This window comes from Pristiophorus japonicus, chromosome 16, assembly GCF_044704955.1.
Source record: "Pristiophorus japonicus isolate sPriJap1 chromosome 16, sPriJap1.hap1, whole genome shotgun sequence".
In the NCBI taxonomy this organism is placed as follows: Eukaryota; Metazoa; Chordata; class Chondrichthyes; family Pristiophoridae; genus Pristiophorus; species Pristiophorus japonicus.
The window spans coordinates 74,046,087-74,064,376 of NC_091992.1; the positions used below are offsets into that span (position 1 = coordinate 74,046,087).

The 18,290-nt window shown below is 48.0% G+C and overlaps 1 protein-coding gene and 1 long non-coding RNA gene across 6 annotated transcripts in view; one reads left to right on the forward strand and one right to left on the reverse strand.

Annotated features, from left to right (window-relative positions):
- Positions 1-263: 263 nt before the first annotated feature.
- The window catches only part of LOC139226593 (uncharacterized), a 162,551-nt gene continuing 144,524 nt past the window's right edge, over positions 264-18,290 (reverse strand). Inside the window, exon 4 of the long non-coding RNA XR_011587292.1 lies at positions 264-423. This is a non-coding gene — a long non-coding RNA (uncharacterized lncRNA). The remainder of the gene's footprint in view (positions 424-18,290) is intronic.
- unc13d (unc-13 homolog D (C. elegans)) overlaps positions 9,954-18,290 on the forward strand; it is a 142,509-nt gene continuing 134,172 nt past the window's right edge. For 2 of the 5 annotated variants that reach the window (XM_070857437.1, XM_070857440.1), the window contains exon 1: positions 9,959-10,189. In XM_070857437.1, the coding sequence (XP_070713538.1) occupies positions 10,142-10,189 (48 nt within the window). In that variant the 5' untranslated portion in view covers positions 9,959-10,141. Of the gene's footprint in view, positions 10,190-10,226; positions 10,287-10,480; positions 10,570-18,290 lie in introns of those variants that run through there. The other 3 variants (XM_070857441.1, XM_070857438.1, XM_070857439.1) reach the window with 3 other exon arrangements.

The window sequence follows — 18,290 nt, forward strand, 5'->3', positions numbered from 1 at the left end:
ACTCGCAACAATCAAAAAACACTTGTACACTCGTCTCACCATTTTACCAACAAATGCACAAAAAGATTAACATTCACAAGCATTCCCTGTGTGGATGAGTATTGCGATCACAGGCACAACGGCAGTATCTATTATTCATGTTTTATTTACTAATCAGAAATGCAATTTGCCACAGGTGACTTATGTATTGGACAAGACTGGTCTAACTCAATCTTTCTCAGTATCTCAAAATTGTGGAACTCCCACGCCCCTCAATATTCGATTCCACCTGCAATCTTTGGCCCTTTAAGCCCCATGCTTGGCATCGCTGCATCGTCCTAACTCAGCTCTCGCACTCTTTTCTACCACGGTGGTGCTCTGCTAGGAGTCTTGGAGTTCTCAGAAGAAAATCTGCCATTTTATGATCTTTTCCCTCAATTTGTCCTTTAAAAGATTTTAAAAAAAGACTTGTACTTATCAATCTCAAAATACATCTCAAACACTTTGCAGACAGTGAAATATTTTGAATTGCAGTTGCTGTTGTAATAAAAGCAATTGCCGCAGCCAATTTAGGCACAGAAAGGTCCCACAAGCAGCAAATGGGACGAAGGACCAGAGAATCTATGTTGGGTAGTGGTGGTGGAGGGATAACTCCCTGCCCTCCCTGGAACCAAGAAGCAAAGTGACAAGTACAAATACTCCGACCCACCAATAAGATTGTCCTGAAAAGATGGTAATGTGCCTTCTTGGAGCTCCCAGAGAGCTTGGCCCGTCTGATTTTTTTATTCTTGTTATATTTTGTAGGAGTTTGATATAATTGAGCTCGCTAGGCCACTTCAAAAAGCAGTTAAGAGTCAACCACATTGGTGTGGGTCTGGAGTCACATATAGGCCAGACTGGGTAAGGACGGCAGATTACAACAACAACTTGTATTTATATAGCACCTTTAATGTAGTGAAACGTCCCGAGGTGCTTCACAGGAGTATCACGAGACGGAAAAAAATTTGACACCGAGCCTCATAAGGAGAAATGAGTGCAGGTGACCAAAAGCTTGGTCAAAGAGGTGGGTTTTAAGGAGTGTTTTGAAGGAGAAAAGAGAGGTAGAGAGGTTTAGGGAGGAAGTTCCAGAGCTTGGGGCCTAGGCAACAGAAGGCACAGCTATCAATGGTTGAGCGATTATAATTAGGATGCTCAAGAGGGCAGAATGACCTTCTCTAAAGGATATAAGTGAAACCAGTTGGGTTTTTACAACAATCCGACAACCGCATATCACTTTTACTGAGAACAGCTTTGTATTTCCAGATTCTTTTAACTGAATTCAGCTTCTCAAACTGGCATGGTGGGATTTAAACATTCTCTGGATTACTTGTCCGGGCCTCTAGGTTGCTAGTCAATGGGGATTGCTGAGCCTGAGAGAGAGGGAGGAGGACAGGGTGTTGTCTACCTGGTGCCAGGGTAAAGGATGACATGGAACGGATGCAGAACATTCTGTGGAGGGGAAGGGAAACAGCCAGAAGTCATGGTCCATGTTGGAACCAATGACATAGGTAGGAAAAGGTTTGAGGTCCTATGGTCAGAGATTCAGGAGCTAAGGAGAAAGTTAAAGAGCAGGACCTCAAAAATAGAAATCTCTGGATTACTAAAAGTGCCACACGCTAGTGAGCATAGGAACAGTAGGGTAAGATAGGCCAACGCGTGGCTGGAGAAATGGCGCCATTTTTTGGTGGATGGTGTGCAACGGCTACCACGCGTTAAAAAAACCCACGCACAGGCATCTTCCACCCTTCAGGATGTAGTTCAGGACCTGGAATTTTTTGGTCCTTCATTGGAACACCTGTGAACTTATCCTTTTTTGGCATGGAAGCAAGTCATCCTCGTTTTGAGGGACGGCCTCTGATGATGATGGAGAAATGGCACAAGGCTTCAGATCCTTGGTGTGTTGGGAGCAGTTCTGGGACTGAGAGGACCTGTACAAGCTGGATGGGTTGCACCTCATCAGAGCTGGGACCAATGCCCTCACTGGGAGGTTAACTCATGCTGAGGGGAAGGGTTTAACTAATTTGTCTGGGGGCGGGGGAGCACTGCGATGAAGCAATAGAGAGGAGCTTAAAGGTGCACAGAGGACCACAAGAGACAAACAGCATTAGAATAAAGAGTAGTTCAAAAACATGAGGGATCAGATGGGGGGAAAATGCAAGGCAGACAATGATGAGTTTGGAGTGCATGTATGTAAATGCACAGAGTGTGCTAAATGAGGTTGGTGAGCTGCAGGCACAAGTAGCCATGTGGGATTATGATACAGAGACCTAATAAGAAGGAGAAGAATGCGCACTCAATATTCTTGGCTACAATGTATTCAGGAAAGTTAGGCAAGGAAAAAAGGAGAGGGGATGGCAGTATTGATCAAAGAGATCGTTACAGCACTGGAAGGGGATGATGTGCTTGAGGGTTCAAAGACGGAATCTATTTGATTAGAATTAATAGAGGAGCTCATAGAATTATAGAAATTTACAGCACGGAAGGAGGCCATTTCGGCTCATCGTGTCCATGCCGGCCAAAAAACCTATTCAGCCTAATCCTATTTTCCAGCTCTTGGTCCATAGTCCTGCAGGTTACGGCACTTTAGGCGCATATCCAAGTACATTTTAAATGTGGTGAGGGTTTCTGCCTCTACCACCCTTTCAGGCAGTGAGTTCCAGACCCCCACCACCCTCTGGGTGAAGAAATTTCCCTTCAAATCCCCTCTAAACCTCCTACTAATTACTTTAAATCTATGCCCCCTGGTTGTTGACCCCTCTTGCTAAGGGAAACAGGTAATGATAATTGATAATTGGCCAGATTGGATTTGTCCTGCTTTTTGTGGACAGGACAGGACCTGGGCAGTCGGATAGATGCCAGTGTTGTAGCTGTACTGGAACAGCTTGGCCTGACATGCGGCTAGTTCTGGAGCAAAAGTCTTCAGCACAACAGCCAGGATGTTGTCGGGGCCCATAGCCTTTGCTGTATCCTGTGCTCTCAGCTGTTTCTTGATATTACGTGGAGTGAATCGAATTGGCTGAAGACTGGCTTCTGTGATGGTGAGGACCTCAGGAGGAGGCCGATATGGATCATCCACTCGGCATTTCTGGTTGATGATGGTGGCAAACGATTCAGCCATGTCTTTTCCATTCGCGTGCTGGGCTCTGCCATCATTGAGGATGGGGATGTTCATGGAGCCTCCTCCTCCCGTTAGTTGTTTAATTGTCCACCACCATTCATGACTGGATGTGGCAGGACTGCAGAGCTTTGATCTGATCCGTTGGTTGTACATATACCTGGTGCTGCTCCTGACATGCTCTTCTGCACTCCTCACTGAACATGGGTTGGTCCTCTGACTTTATGGTAATGGTAGAGTGAGTGGTATGGCGGGCCATGAGGCTACAGATTGTGGTGGAATACAATTCTGCTGCTGCTGATGGCCCACAGATGCCCAGTTGTGAGCTGCTGGATCAGTTCCGAATCCATCCCATTTAGCACGGTGGTAGTACCATACAGCACGATGGAGGGTGTCCTCAGTATGAAGACAGGACAATTTATAGAAACATTTCTGTTTTCATCTTATTTGTCTTTATACATGACCAGCCAACCACCTTGGCTTTTTCTTAATTGATTTGTCTCACATTTTTTATCTTGTTCTTAAAAGAAAAACATTTGTATTCTACATAGGCCTTGTCGGCACCCAGTAGGGTTAGCCAATTTATCCGTTCCATATCATCAGCCATTTTGGTGAGGTTTGCCTTTCTGAAATCTGTTCGAGTTGCAGGTTCTCAGTACCTTTAGTTCTATCAGCCAATTGAAACCGTATAATGTTGTGATCACTGTTGCTCAGATGTTCCCCCACATGGAGGCCTGATACGAGGTCAGGCTCATTACTAAACACCAGATCCAATATAGGATCACCACTGGTTACTTCAGTAACATGTTGAGTCAGGAAACTGTCTTGTACATTTTCAACAAATCTTTCAGCTGCGCTTTCCACCAGAACAGCAGGTAAACCATCGTGCCACTGAATGCCAGGAAAATTAAAATCACCCACCAAAAAAACACCAGGTATTGAGCATCAGTACATCAGGTATTGGGGACTCCGACACAGCAGGCAAGCCCCAGGTGGGCAGAGAAAACGTTTCAAGGACACCCTCAAAGCCTCTGTAAAGTCCTTACTCTACAGCATGAAACCACACAAGGCACATTCTGGGGACAAGCTCACTCTGTGACCGCAACTCTTTATTCACAGCACTCCACAAGTGATGACCCTGCGTGGGACCTCCCTTTATATACCTGGGAGATCAGGTAAGGAGTGTCTCCCACAAGTTCACCCCCTGTGGTCAAGGTGTGCATCTAGGTTGCGTGTATACAGTAATACAGTGGTGTTACATTGTGGTTACATACATGACATCACCCTCTCCCCCCCCCCCCCCAAAAGTCTTGAGGATCATAGGTTTAGTTTTTCAGGTGGTCTACGCTCCCTCGTGGAGCACCGCAGTTGGGGCTCTGGTTTTTGGACACTGACGTGAGTGTCTGTCACCTGTGGTGATTCCGGCCTGTCCAGGCTGACCGCAGGGACTGTTCATTCTTCTGATTGCTCTTGTTGCTCGTTCACTGGTGGTGTTGTGATCTCCATCTCATGGTCTTCTTCAGGTTCCTCCGTGTCCATGCTGAACCTTTTTTTTTTTACTTGGTCCAGATGCTCACGGCATATCTGACCATTGTTGAGTTTTACCACGAGGACCCTATTCCCTTCTTTGTCAATTACAGTATCCTCAAGCCATTTGGGCCCCATGGCGTGATTCAGAACGAATACAGGATCATTTATTTCATCTTCCCCTCGAATTGCGGTCATGGTACTCGTTTTGTGACTTGCGCTTGCCCTCAACTATGTCGATTAGGACTGGGTGAATGAGGGCCAACCGGGTTTTGAGTGCCCGTTTCATAAGTAGCTCTGCGGGCGGGACTCCCGTGAGCGAGTGCGGTCGGGATCTATAGGCCAGCAGAAGGCGCGATAGGCGGCATTGTAGGGAGGATCCTTGAATCCCGAGCATACCTTGCTTAATGATTTGGATCGCACTTTCTGCCTGGCCATTGATGCCATTGCCCTGCATAAACTCCTGGAATTCGTAGTTTTTGAAGCATGGGCCATTATCACTAACCAGGATGTCCGGCAAGCCATGGGTTGCAAAGATCGCACGTAGGCTTTCCACGGTGGTGGATGACGTGCATGAATTCAGAATGATGCACTCGATCCATTTCGAGTACGCATCTACCACAATAAGGAACATCTTTCCCATGAACAGGCCCGCGTAGTCAACATGAATGGTGGGCCAAGGGCTGAGTGGGGCCTCCCTGGGGGCATTACCCAGCTGGGCACACGTTGTGCACCTGCGAACACAGTGTTCCAGGTCTGAATCAATTCCAGGCCACTAAATGTGTGACCGGGCAATGGCCTTCATCAGCACAATGCTGTGGAGTTCCCTGATGAATGCCTCCCTGCCCTTCTGGGGCATAACTATAGTAGGCAGTCGGCTTGGATGGAGAGCTCATCCATCCATCTGTGGAACGGTCTGACCTCCTCAGGGCATGCTCCGTGTGCGGGCACCCAATCCCCAGTCAGGGCACATTTCTTAATCAGGGATAGGAGGGGATCTCTGTCCAGATTTTGATATGGCGGGCTGTGATGGGGGAGCCTGCACTGTCAAAGGCATCGACAGCAATGACCATCTCAGTGCTTTGCTCCACTGCACCCTCCGTGGTGGCCAGTGGAAGCCTGCTGTGCGCGTCAGCGCAATTTTCAGTGCCGGGCCGGTGCCGGATGGAGTAATCATAAGCAGCCAGCGTGAGAGCCCATCGCTGTATGCGAGCTGATGCATTGGCATTGATAGCCTTGCTGTCTGACAACAGGGATGTTAATGGCTTGTGGTCCGTCTCTAATTCAAACTTCCTACCAAAGAGCTACTGATGCATTTTTTTTACACCATAGACACATGCGAGCGCTTCTTTCTCGACCATCCCATATCCCCGTTCTGCTTGAGAGCGACCTAGAAGCATAAGCCACAGGTTGTAGTTGACCCTCAGCATTGCCCTGCTGCAACACGCACCCAACCCCACAGGACGATGCATCACATGTCAGAACCTATTTTTTTTTTTTTTTAAGGGGTCGTACAGGGTCAACAACTTGTTTGAACAAAGTAGGTTTCGCGCCCGATCAAAAGCCCGTTCCTGACAGTCCCCTCAAAACCAATCGCAACCCTTGCGCAGGAGCACGTGTAGCGGCTCCAACAACGTGCTCAAGTTCGGCAGAAAGTTCCCGAAATAGTTCAACAGTCCCAGAAATGAACGCAACTCCGATGTGTTGCAGGGCCTAGGTGCTCGTCGAATCGCCTCTGTTTTGGATTCGGTGGGCCGAATCCCATCTGCAGCAACCCTCCTGCCCAGAAACGCAACCTCAGGAGCTAAAAACACACATTTAGACGTCTTGAGTCGCAGGCCTACCCGGTCCAGTCGGCATAGCACTTCCTCAGGTTGTGGAGGTGTTCCTCGGTGTCTCGACCCGTGATGAGGATGTCGTCCTGGAATACGATCGTTCCAGGAATGGATTTAAGCAGGCTTTCCATGTTTTGTTGAAATATCGTGGCCGCTGATCGAATGCCAAATGGGTACCTGTTATAACCGAACAGTCCCTTGTGCGTGGTGATGGTGGTCAGTAGTTTAGATTTTCGGCCAGTTGGGTCATATAGGCTGAAATGAGGTCCAACTTGCTTGCCGCCTGCCAGCATGGCGAAAAGGTCCTCCGCTCTTGGGAGCGGGTATTGATCTTGTAGGGACACCCGATTGATGGTGGCCTTGTAGTCGCCACAGATCCTGACAGAGCCATCCGCTTTTAGGACGGGAACGATGGGGCTCGTCCAGTCACTGAATTCAACAGGCGAGATGATGCCCTCTCTCAACAGCCGGTCCAATTCGCTCTCGATCTTTTCCCACATCACATACGGCACCGCTCTGGCTTTGTGGTGCACTGGCCTGGCGTCCGGGGTGATGTGTATTACTACTCTGGTGCCTTTGAAAGTCCCGACGCCAGGTTGGAATAGTGAATCGAATTGTTGTAGTACTTGTGAGCACGAACTTCGCTCCATAGATGACATTGCGTGAACATCCCCCCATTTCTAGTTCATCTCGGCTAACCAGCTCCTCCCCAACAGCACGGGATAATTGCTCGGGACAATCCAGAGCGGCAGCCGATTCACTAACCCGTTGTGTGTGACAGCCAATATTGCATTGCCTAGCACCAGAATGATTTATTTAGTGTAAGTCCGTAATTGTGTCTCAATACGTGCTAATTTGGGTCTACTAGCTTTAAGTGGCCATAGCTTCTCAAATTACTGAATGCCCATGAGTGACTGGCTGGCCCCAGTGTCCAGCTCCATGCATACTGGGATGCCGTTTAATAAAATCCTCATCATCATTGGTGGCGTTTTGGTGTATGAACTGTGAATATTCGCCACATGGACCCGCTGAACCTCAGCGTCCATCGATTTGCCCCAAAAGTCATCCTGCCTCTTCTGGTCCCTCCACCTCATATTAGTCTGGTTGCAGGCTTCCTGCACATTCGAGCTAAATGGCCACTGAGATTGCAGTTTCTGCAGACAAACTGTTGAAATCTGCAAGATCTGGCTGAGTATTTTCCCCCACACCTTCAGCATGAGTTAAAGTTTCCATTGTTGGGGACAAAGGGACTATGGCCAGGCATTTCGCGCTGACTGTCCCTTTGACTGCTCTTAAGTACCCTATTAGTGCGTGTCAATGGCCCCATCCCGGGCCGCATTGTCCGCTGTGATGGCGTGAATGTCCATTCAGCCTGCCATTGTCTCTGTTGGAGTCCTACTCTGGGGTCTATTGCTGCCTGAGGACTGTTGGACTGCCCCTGCCAGCCTGCGGGGCTCTGAGTCGCATTGATGATGTTGACTCCCTGACCCATCGCCACGTTAGAGGCAGAATTGCGCACGTATATTATTTTTGTCTCTTCCCCGCCATGAAAGTTTGAGCTAACAACGCTGCCGCTTCCAAGGTCAAGTCCTTGGTCTCAATTAATTTGCGGAAAATTCCCGCATGACCAATGCCCTCGATAAAGAAGTCCCTTAGCATCTCCCCCCTGCAGGCGTCTGTGAACTTAGAGGCTGGCCAAACGCCGGAGGTCCACTACGAAATCCGGTATGCTCTGTCCTTCACGACGTCGGTGGGTGTAGAATCTTTGTCGGGCCACATGTATGCTACTCGCCGGTTTGAGGTGCTCCCCAATCAGTTTGCCAAGTTCTTCAAAAGGTTTTGTCCAACGGCTTTTCAGGTGCCAGTATATCCTTCATGAGCACGTAAGTCTTTGGTCCGCAGCTGGTCAGGAGATGAGCCCGTCGCTTGTCGGCTGCTGCATCCCCCAGCCATTCTTTCATAATGAAGCTTTGCTGAAGCCTCTCGACAAAATCGTCCCAGTCTTTCCCAACAGAGTGCCGTTCCTCTGCACTACCGGTGGCCATTCTCGTGGGTCGTGAGTTCCCGTTCCTCGTTGCTAATGTGTAGTCCTTACTCTACAGCATGAAACCACACGAGGCACATTCTGGGAACAAGGTCACTCTGTGACCTCAACTCTATTCACAGCACTCCACAAGTGATGACCCTGCGTGGGACCTCCCTTTATATACCTGGGAGATCAGGTAAGGAGTGTCTCCCACAAGTTCACCCCTTGTGGTCAAGGTGTGCATCTAGGTTGTGTGTATACAGTAATACACTGGTGTTACATTATGGTTGCATACATGACAGCCTCCTTGATAAAGTGCAACATCCCCACCGGCACCTGGGAGACCCTGGCCCAGACCGCCCTAAGTGGAGGAAGTGCATCCGGGAGGACACTGAGCACCTCGAGTCCCATCGCAAGAGCATGCAGAAATCAAGCGCAGGCAGTGGAAGGAGCGTGCGGCAAACCAGACTCCCCATCCACCCTTTCCCTCAACCACTGTCTGTCCCACCTGTGATAGAGACTGTAATTCCCGTATTGGACTGTTCAGCCACCTGAGAACTCACTTTTAGAGTGGAAGCAAGTCTTCCTCGATTCTGAGGGACTGCCTATGATGATGATGATTGGGGATTGGTACATCAGGTGTTGGGATTGGTACACCAGGTATTGGGGATTGGTACACCGGGTATTGGGGATTGGGATTGGTACATTGAGGATTGGTACATTGGGGATTGGGATTGGTACATTGGGGATTGGTACACCGACCGGGTATTGGAGATTGGTACACCGACCGGGTATTGGGGATTGGTATATTGGTACATTATATATTAGTCCCAAGACAATTACAATGAAGAAAATGATGTGGGCGGTATAAATTTAGTGGAAAGACCTTGAGAGCAGGACAAAGTTGCCAGCAGTCATAGAGCTTGACTCAGGACTGAGCTGAGGTGGCTGATGTCAGAGGTCCAATTCCTGGTGTGGGCCATGTTAGCTCCTCTACCCTGGGCAGTGGCTGGAGTACTATAACTGGCCTCAATACCACTAGGCAAAGGAAAGGAAAAGAATGAGCCCAGCTCCCTGCTCCTGCTCGCTATCAACTACCCCTGAGGGACATTGGGTGGCAACAGGCGGCGATGCTCGCCATGGTTGAATAGTCTGCTGACAGCGATGCACACATGGGGGAATAGCCTGTTAACGGTGCTGGTCTAGACTCCTACATGCCGGATTTCCACGTGGGCACAGGAGTAGGTGGCAGTTGGCACCCAGAAAACTGTACCCCAGTGAGAGTCTGGAGAGCAGGAACAAGGTGGGGGATGGTGGGTGGGGCATTGTGTCAACGAGTAAAGAAATGAGGGTAAAATTATTTTCCAGTAAGTACGATAAGCAGCAGGAAGTAATGTTAGTCTTGCTGCGTGACTGGGGCCCAGCGTGTGGTGTGTTTGCTGTGTCGCTGGGTGAGGGGGAGCGGGACAGCTGACATTTCCTGTGCAGTTGAACGGTTAGGCAAAGATAAGCTTGCGGTTTCCTCTGATGTTGGAACGTATGTCACAAGCTGGAGAGCTCGACTAGCCGCCTGCAGCCCTCAACTTCAAGGGGCCCGTTTGCCACTTACTAAAATGAATCATGCTTTTTCCATCGGCAGATGATCCCCCATTGCAGGAGCAGAACAACGTAGGTATCAGTTTGACAATCTCGCTGGGCTGTAGTAGATTCGGAGAATAACCCATTCCTTTTGTTGTATGCATCTGACGGACGCAAGCTCTTCAGAGTAAGTTGCAAAATACCAACGATCTTGCATTGCGCTGGCTCTAATAAACAAGCTGATTGACTTTCTCTTGGGTGTTGCTCGTGTGAGAGATGTGTCGGTTGGTTTTTTGACTCTGAGCTGCTGTGTGATCGAACGTCACTCCCAGCCCATGAATTGAAGCAGGTCTCTCTTTCGGTTGTTGTTGTGGTACCTCATGACTTGGGAGAAGAAGGTAGGCCTGTACCACTGAGTGTTCGTGTCTGGAGTTTAACATCACTCGGTATAACGAGTGACCACTAACCAGGTACATTGTGTATAAAGAGCTGCTAGGAATGTCTTTAATGCCGAGATCAATCGATTTTCGTTGGGTACGGATATTAAGGGATACGGAACCGAGGCAGGTAAATGGAGCTGGGGTACAGATCAGCCGGGATCCCACTGAATGTTAGAACAGGCTCAAGGGGCTGAATGGCCTCCTTCTGTTCCTAATCCAGCTTTGTGAGTTTCTTGAGCAAAATGAGAGATGGCTATCAAAACAAACACAGGGTGTAGTCTGTAACACTGGCTTTAAGAGAGAGGATAGGAGCTTCTTTATAGGATCTCAGATGGCGAAGGAGCCATAATGTGCGTTGTATTGAAGTGTTTTATGGACAGCAATTTGCTGTTAGACTACAGAGCAGACAATACTAGCAATTTGGGAAGAATGAGATTCATCGGCAAAGAGAGAGCGCTCAGTTGCTCACCTTTTGAAACCGATAGGGTGGGGGTGAGGAGGATATACTGATGGACGGGCGGTGAGGACAGGGATGTCCTATCCCAGGAATTCCTGAGAAGCAGCAGCGATGGTGCCCAGAGAACATAAGAACATAAGAATTAGGAACAGGAGTAGGCCATCTAGCCCCTCGAGCCTGCTCCGCCATTCAACAAGATCATTGCTGATCTGGCCGTGGACTCAGCTCCACTTACCCGCCCGCTCCCCGTAACCCTTAATTCCCTGGCACCCAATCAGAAATTGGTTAGAATGATTCAAATTTTCCTCCTCAACAAGGTGTGTTCTGCCTCCTGTTGATTATTGCTCATGAGCAAATGCAGCTAGTGGTAGAGGAGGTAAAGATACAAAATCACCCCTTTGGTCAGGCCACCATAGATGGGCTGAAGGCCAACACCTGCCTATGAATTGGGGAGAAAAGTGTAATTTAAATGTCTAACTGTTGTCAAGGGTCTTAGTAACTGAGATAATAACAACAATGGAAGGAAGCTGACTGAAAGGTTTTGGTGACATTTCAAGGGGAGCGGGAGGGAAATATGCTGCAGGCCATTGGAAACAAGCTCATCCCTGGGGGTCGAGCAGTGTAAACCCAGAGGTCGAGCAGTGTCAATATATTTTATATTCCCCCAATACAGGAAAGTGTAATGTATGCACCTGTCAGTATGCTCACAGGTGTGTAGAGCTATTGAGTCGCTAAAAACAGCGCTGGGCCCTGACTCCGTTAGGTGTGTCGAGGAGGCTCAAGCACGTGGGGAGATCCCGTCCGAATTCACCCCCGTCCAGACGGAATTCCTCATCGGCACCAAACCCCGGAACCTCCCTCGGGAGCCGGTGCCTCACAACTTGAGCTGCCTTGGGGAAATCCCCTCCAAACCTTTCAGTTCCGCGCGGAGGGGTTTCCTGTACGGGCTGCTCCTGCACACTCTCAACTTTGCCATCTTCGTCTGCCGTCCAGACACGCCATGGCATACCATCTTGCCATCCGGAGGAGGCGGGGGTCCCCGATGGAGTGCACTCTACACGGGAGTCCTCCCATTATTTATCGGGGACTTGGCCTGGAGGGTGGTGCACGGAGCAGTCCCGTGCAATAAATTTTTAAGCCGGTTCACGGGCTTCCAGGCCGCCTGCAATTTCTGCGGTCTGGAAGAGTCAGTGTTCCATGTTCTTACTGAATGTGCAAGGTTGCAGCCCCTGTTCCACTATTTAAAGGGGCTGCTCCTGAAATTCTGGTTGCACTTCAGTCCCACACTCCTGATCTTTGGGCACCCTGTGCGGAGGGGAGCGGGTAGGTCCGAGGGCCTCCTCGTAGGACTGCTCCTGGGCACGGCCAAGGGGGCTATCAGCCGGTCCAGGCAGCGGGCGGTCGAGGGGGTCGTTCAGCCTGACTGCCTGCCTCTCTTCCGCGCCTACATCCGGGCCAGGATGTCCCTGGAGATGGAGCACGCGGTGTCCACCGGTACGCTCGCGGCCTTCTGTGAGAGGTGGGCGCCGGAGGGACTGAAGTGCATTATCACCCCTGGCAACCAAATTTTAATTTGATTTTATTTGTTTTAAAGTTTAATTTGTTTTAATTGCCGGGTTTTAGTGTCCCCCTCCCCTTTTATAGGGGGCACTTGTAAATTATATGATTTTAATGCCCCCCAAAAAAAAATCACAAAAAAAAAAGAGGGCAGTGTCTGGAGTGTCCTGAGGGACACTTGATTTAATGTTTAATTTTGTTTACCCTAAAAGAGTTGTAGAGCTGTTGAGTTGGGACTGGCTTAGCCAGTCACGTGATAGTCACAAGACTCAATAAAACCCCAGCCAGTTGGGTTTGGGGGATCCACGATGAGGCAGGTGGTTGTGAGCCTGGTGGATGAACTGGTAATGTGTAGTGTGATTGTTAAACCTTTTGTTAATAAACCAACTAGTTCTTAATAGCAATGTGTTGCTATGAATTCTTAAGCAAAGAACCCATGAAGCAAATACATTGCAGAAGGTAGCTGAAAAGCACTGTGCCTCAGTTGGGCCTTGAGCAGCAGTGTATAAAGTCTCTAACTCATGGAACAAGACCCTTTTGTATAACAACTGACAGCAGAGCGTGGTCTCCATATACTAACCTGTCTGTGGCAGTCAATACCTATTTGCAGCCATCTTATGAACTACAGAAACATCCTTCTCTCCCACCAGGATTGGTGTGGGAAAGAGGGGTTCCATTTCATGAGACACCGGCATCAGGAGCTGTACTGCTGGGAGGGGCTGCATCGGAACCAGGCTGACACCCAGATCCTAGCGGAGAGGATAACTGGGGCGGCAGAAAGGACTTTAAACCAACAAAGGAGGGGGGAGGGCTTAGGTAGAAATAAAAATAAAATAAAAGTGAAAGTGGCCTAAAGATAAGAAAGAGGGACGAGAGTGAAGTCCAGATCTTCAATAGTCTTAAAGGTAATATAAATACCTCAGGTTCAGAAAAAAAGATAGGAAATAATAACAAAATAACTGATCAAAATACAACAGAAGCGGTAAAAATAAGAATTGTAATCAGTTAAAACGTGTGAGAAAAACATCGGGGCATAAGGGCAGGATAGGGTCTGCTGCCCAAATTAAAAGCTCTATACACTACTGGAATAAAACAAGTGAATTAGAAGAGCAAATTCAGCTTAGAGGTTTTGATGTATTGGCCATCACTGACTGGGCTACAAGTGGACTATGACTGAGAGGTAAATATTCTGGGTTATAAAGACCTTTAGAAAGGACAGGGAGATTGGAAAATGAGGAGGAATAGCAATGTTGATAAGGAATACTAAAACACACGATTAGAAAGATGGGATAGCAGTCAGGCTGAGCAGGCAGTAGAGCTTTGGGTAGAATTAAGGAATAGAAAAGAATGCAAGACTTTGGTGGGAGTTGTTTATAGACCTCCAGATATAAGTGATAAAGTTGCAATATACATAAATGCGTAGATCAGAGGAGCTTGTTGCAAAAACAGGGTAGTTATAATGGGAGACTTTAATTTTCACGTTGGCTGGGAGAGGCAGCAAATCTCTTGTGTATTTGGGACAGTTTCCTGGAAGAATATGTTAGAAAGAAAGACTTGCATTTATATAGTGCCTTTCTCGACTACCGGATGTCTCAAAGCGCTTTACAGTCAATGAACTATTTTTAGAGTGTAGTCACTGTTATAATGTGGGAAACGCGGCAGCCAATTTAAGCACAGCAAGCTCCCACAAATAGCAATGTGATAATAGAAACATAGAAACATAGAAAATAGGTGCAGGAGTAGGCCATTCGGCCCTTCTAGCCTGCACCGCCATTCAATGAGTTCATGGCTGAACATTCAACTTCAGTACCCCATTCCTGCTTTCTCGCCATACCCCTTGACCCCCCTAGTAGTAAGGACCTCATCTAACTCCTTTTTGAATATATTTAGTGAATTGGCCTCAACAACTTTCTGTGGTAGAGAATTCCACAGGTTCACCACTCTCTGGGTGAAGAAGTTCCTCCGCATCTCGGTCCTAAATGGCTTACCCCTGATCCTTAGACTGTGACCTCTGGTTCTGGACTTCCCCAACATTGGGAACATTCTTCCTGCATCTAACCTGTCTAAACCCATCAGAATTTTAAACGTTTCTATGAGGTCCCCTCTCATTCTTCTGAACTCGAGTGAATACAAGCCCAGTTGATCCAGTCTTTCTTGATAGGTCAGTCCCGCCATCCCGGGAATCAGTCTGGTGAACCTTCGCTGCACTCCCTCAATAGCAAGAATGTCCTTCCTCAGGTTAGGAGACCAAAACTGTACACAATACTCCAGGTGTGGCCTCACCAATGCCCTGTACAACTGTAGCAACACCTCCCTGCCCCTGTACTCAAATCCCCTTGCTATGAAGGCCAACATGCCATTTGCTTTCTTAACCGCCTGCTGTACCTGCATGCCAACCTTCAATGACTGATGTACCATGACACCCAGGTCTCTTTGCACCTCCCCTTTTCCTAATCTGTCACCATTCAGATAATAGTCTGTCTCTCTGTTTTTACCACCAAAGTGGATAACCTCATTTATCCACATTATACGTCATCTGCCATGCATTTGCCCACTCACCTAACCTATCCAAGTCGCTCTGCAGCCTCACAGCATCCTCCTCGCAGCTCACACTGCCACCCAACTTAGTGTCATCCGCAAATTTGGAGATACTACATTTAATCCCCTCATCTAAATCATTAATGTACAGTGTAAACAGCTGGGGCCCCAGCACAGAACCTTGCGGTACCCCACTAGTCACTGCCTGCCATTCTGAAAAGTACCCATTTACTCCTACTCTTTGCTTCCTGTCTGACAACCAGTTCTCAATCCATGTCAGCACACTACCCCCAATCCCATGTGCTCTAACTTTGCACATCAATCTCTTGTGTGGGACCTTGTCGAACGCCTTCTGAAAGTCCAAATATACCACATCAACTGCTTCTCCCTTGTCCACTCTACTGGACCAAATAATGTTTTTTTTGTTATGTTGGTTGAAGGATAAATATTGGCAATTTTCCATACCTCGGGAGCCTACTGTCAACAAGAGCAGACATTGATGATGACGTCCAACACTGTCTTCAGTGTGCCAGTGCAGCCTTCGATCACCTGAGGAAGAGAGCGTTTGAAGACCAGGACCTCAAACCCGGCACCAAGCTTATGGTCTACAGGGCAGTAGTGATATCCGCCCTCCTATATGCTTCAGAGACATGGACCATGTACAACAGGCACCTCAAAGCACTGGAGAAGTAGCACCAACGCTGCCTCCGTAAGATCCTGCAAATCCATTGGCAGGATAGGCGCACCAACGTCAGCGTTCTATCTCAGGCCAACATCCCCATCATCGAAGCGTTGACCACGCTCAATCAGCTCCGATGGATGGGCCACTTCGTCCGCATGCCCGATATGAGATTCCAGAAACAAGCACTCTACTCAGAGCTCCGACACGGCAAGCGAACCCCAGGTGGGCAGAGGAAACGCTTCAAAGACACCCTCAAAGCCTCCTTGAAAGAGTGCAACATCCCCACCGACACCTGGGAATCCCTGGCTGAAGACTGCCCAAATTGGAGGAGAAGCATCTGGGAAGGTGCCGAAAACCTTGAGTCTCTTTGCCGGGAGCACGCGGAAGCCAAGCGCAAACAGCGGAAGGAGCGCACAACAACCCAAGCACTCCACACACCCGTCCCTCCAACCACCGTCTGCCACACCTATGACAGAGACTGTAGGTCCTGCATTGGACATATCAGTCACCTGAGAACTCATTTTTAGTGTGGACTCAAGTAATCTTCAAATCCGAGGGACTGCCTAAGAAAAGGAAAATTGGCCAGGACACTGGGGATAACTCCCCTGCTCTTCTTCAAAATAGTGCCATTGAATATTTTACGTCCTACTGAGAGAGCAGACGGGGTCTCGGTTTAACATCTCATCCGAAAGATGGCACCTCTGACAGTGCGGCGCTCCCTCAGCGCTGCCCCTCTGACAGTGCGGCGCTCCCTCAGTAGTGCACTGGAGTGTCAGCCTTGATTTCTGTGTCAAGTTCCTGGAGTGGGACTTGAACCCACTTCTGACCTTCTGACTCATGAGCCACAGTTGACTGTTCTTGAAACAACTAGAGAACAGGCCATCTTAGATACAGTGATGAGTAATGATCCTGAATTAGTCAACAATCTAACGGCAAGGGAATACCCAGCTAACAGTGACCAGAACATGATTGAATTCAGTATTGAGTTTGAGAGCGAGATGGGTGAGTCATGAACCAAGGTTTTGAATTTAGGTAAGGCTCACTTTGGAGGAATGAGGCAAAAATTGACCACGATATGGGGGCAGAGCTGTTAATGGATAAATCTAAGGATCAACAATGAGAGATGTTCAATGAAGTGTTTGGTAAAATACAAGTCCTGTACACACCCAGAACGGGCAAGAGCTGTGTGTGTGTAATTATACAACCTTGGCCAACAAGAGAAGAGAGAGATAGTATCAAGCTAAAAGAAAGGGCTGATACAAAGAACAGGCGCTGTCCCGCGGACCGGAGGAGATATGGATCAGCAGAGGGATACAAAGAAAGTGGCAAGAGCTGTCAAAAGGGAAGGAGAAAAACTTGAGGGATATCAAGGGCAACATTAAAAGTTTTCACAAAATATATTAAAGGAAAGGGTGGCTCAGAGTAATGTGGGGTTGCTTAAAGACAGACGCAGGTGATCTTGTAATTGAAAATCAGGAAATGGCAGTCTCGCTAAATATTTACTGAGTATCGGTCTTCACAGTGGAGGAACAGGATAAAGCAGCATAGATACAAGGAAAATAAATAAATAAGGGAAGGAAGTAACTAGATTCAATATAAGTTTAAAAAATAGTAATTGAGAAAATAATGGGACTGAAGATAGACAAATCTCCAGCACCCAATGGTTTCCACCCCCAGGTTATTAAAGGAAGTAGATGAGGAAATTGTAGATGCTTTAGTCATGATCATCCAAAGCTCTCTTGATTCAGGTCAGGAATTGACCCCTTGGATTGGAAAGTTGCGAATGTCACTCCACTATTTAAGAAGGGTGGGAGAAATAAGTTAGGAAATAATCGGCCTATTAGTCTAACGTCTGTTGTGGAGAAGTTCCTAGAATCTGTAATTAGGGACAGAGTGACTGAGCATTTGGACAAATGAGCTGATCAGAGACAGCCAGCATGGATTCGCTTCCAAAAAACTTTGAGGCCAGGGGGTCAATTGAAAATGTTAAAACTGAGATTGATAAATGTGTGTTAGGTAAGGGTATTAAGGGTTATGGAACCAAGGCAGGCAGATGGAGTTAAGATATGTATCAGTGATGACCTGCAAGGGGAGTTAGGAGGAGTGAGAAACCACTTGGTTGAAGAGATGATGGTCTTTAAAGAAGATTCCAAAAGTTGGCGCAGTTTTGGGAGGAAATCCCAGAGAGCAGGATGAGGAATCTGATGGTTCTGATACCAATAGTGATGTGAAAGGAAGGATACACAGAAAGCTGCAGTCAGAGGATCGCAGGGCACAGGAGGCAAGAATGTGGAGGGAATTTTAGATGAGGATCTTCAATTAGATACGTTGACGGAAAGGCAGCTGGTGCATGTCGGGGAGGATGGAGTGATAAGTGAGTGGGTCTTAGCACAGGACAGGATACAGGCAATTGACATTTGGAAAAGTTGGAGTTCATAAGTGGGGGGGGGGTGCAGAGGTTGGAAGGAAGGAAAGTAGGGCATTGCAGAAACTAAGTGTAGAGGTGACAGGAGTGTG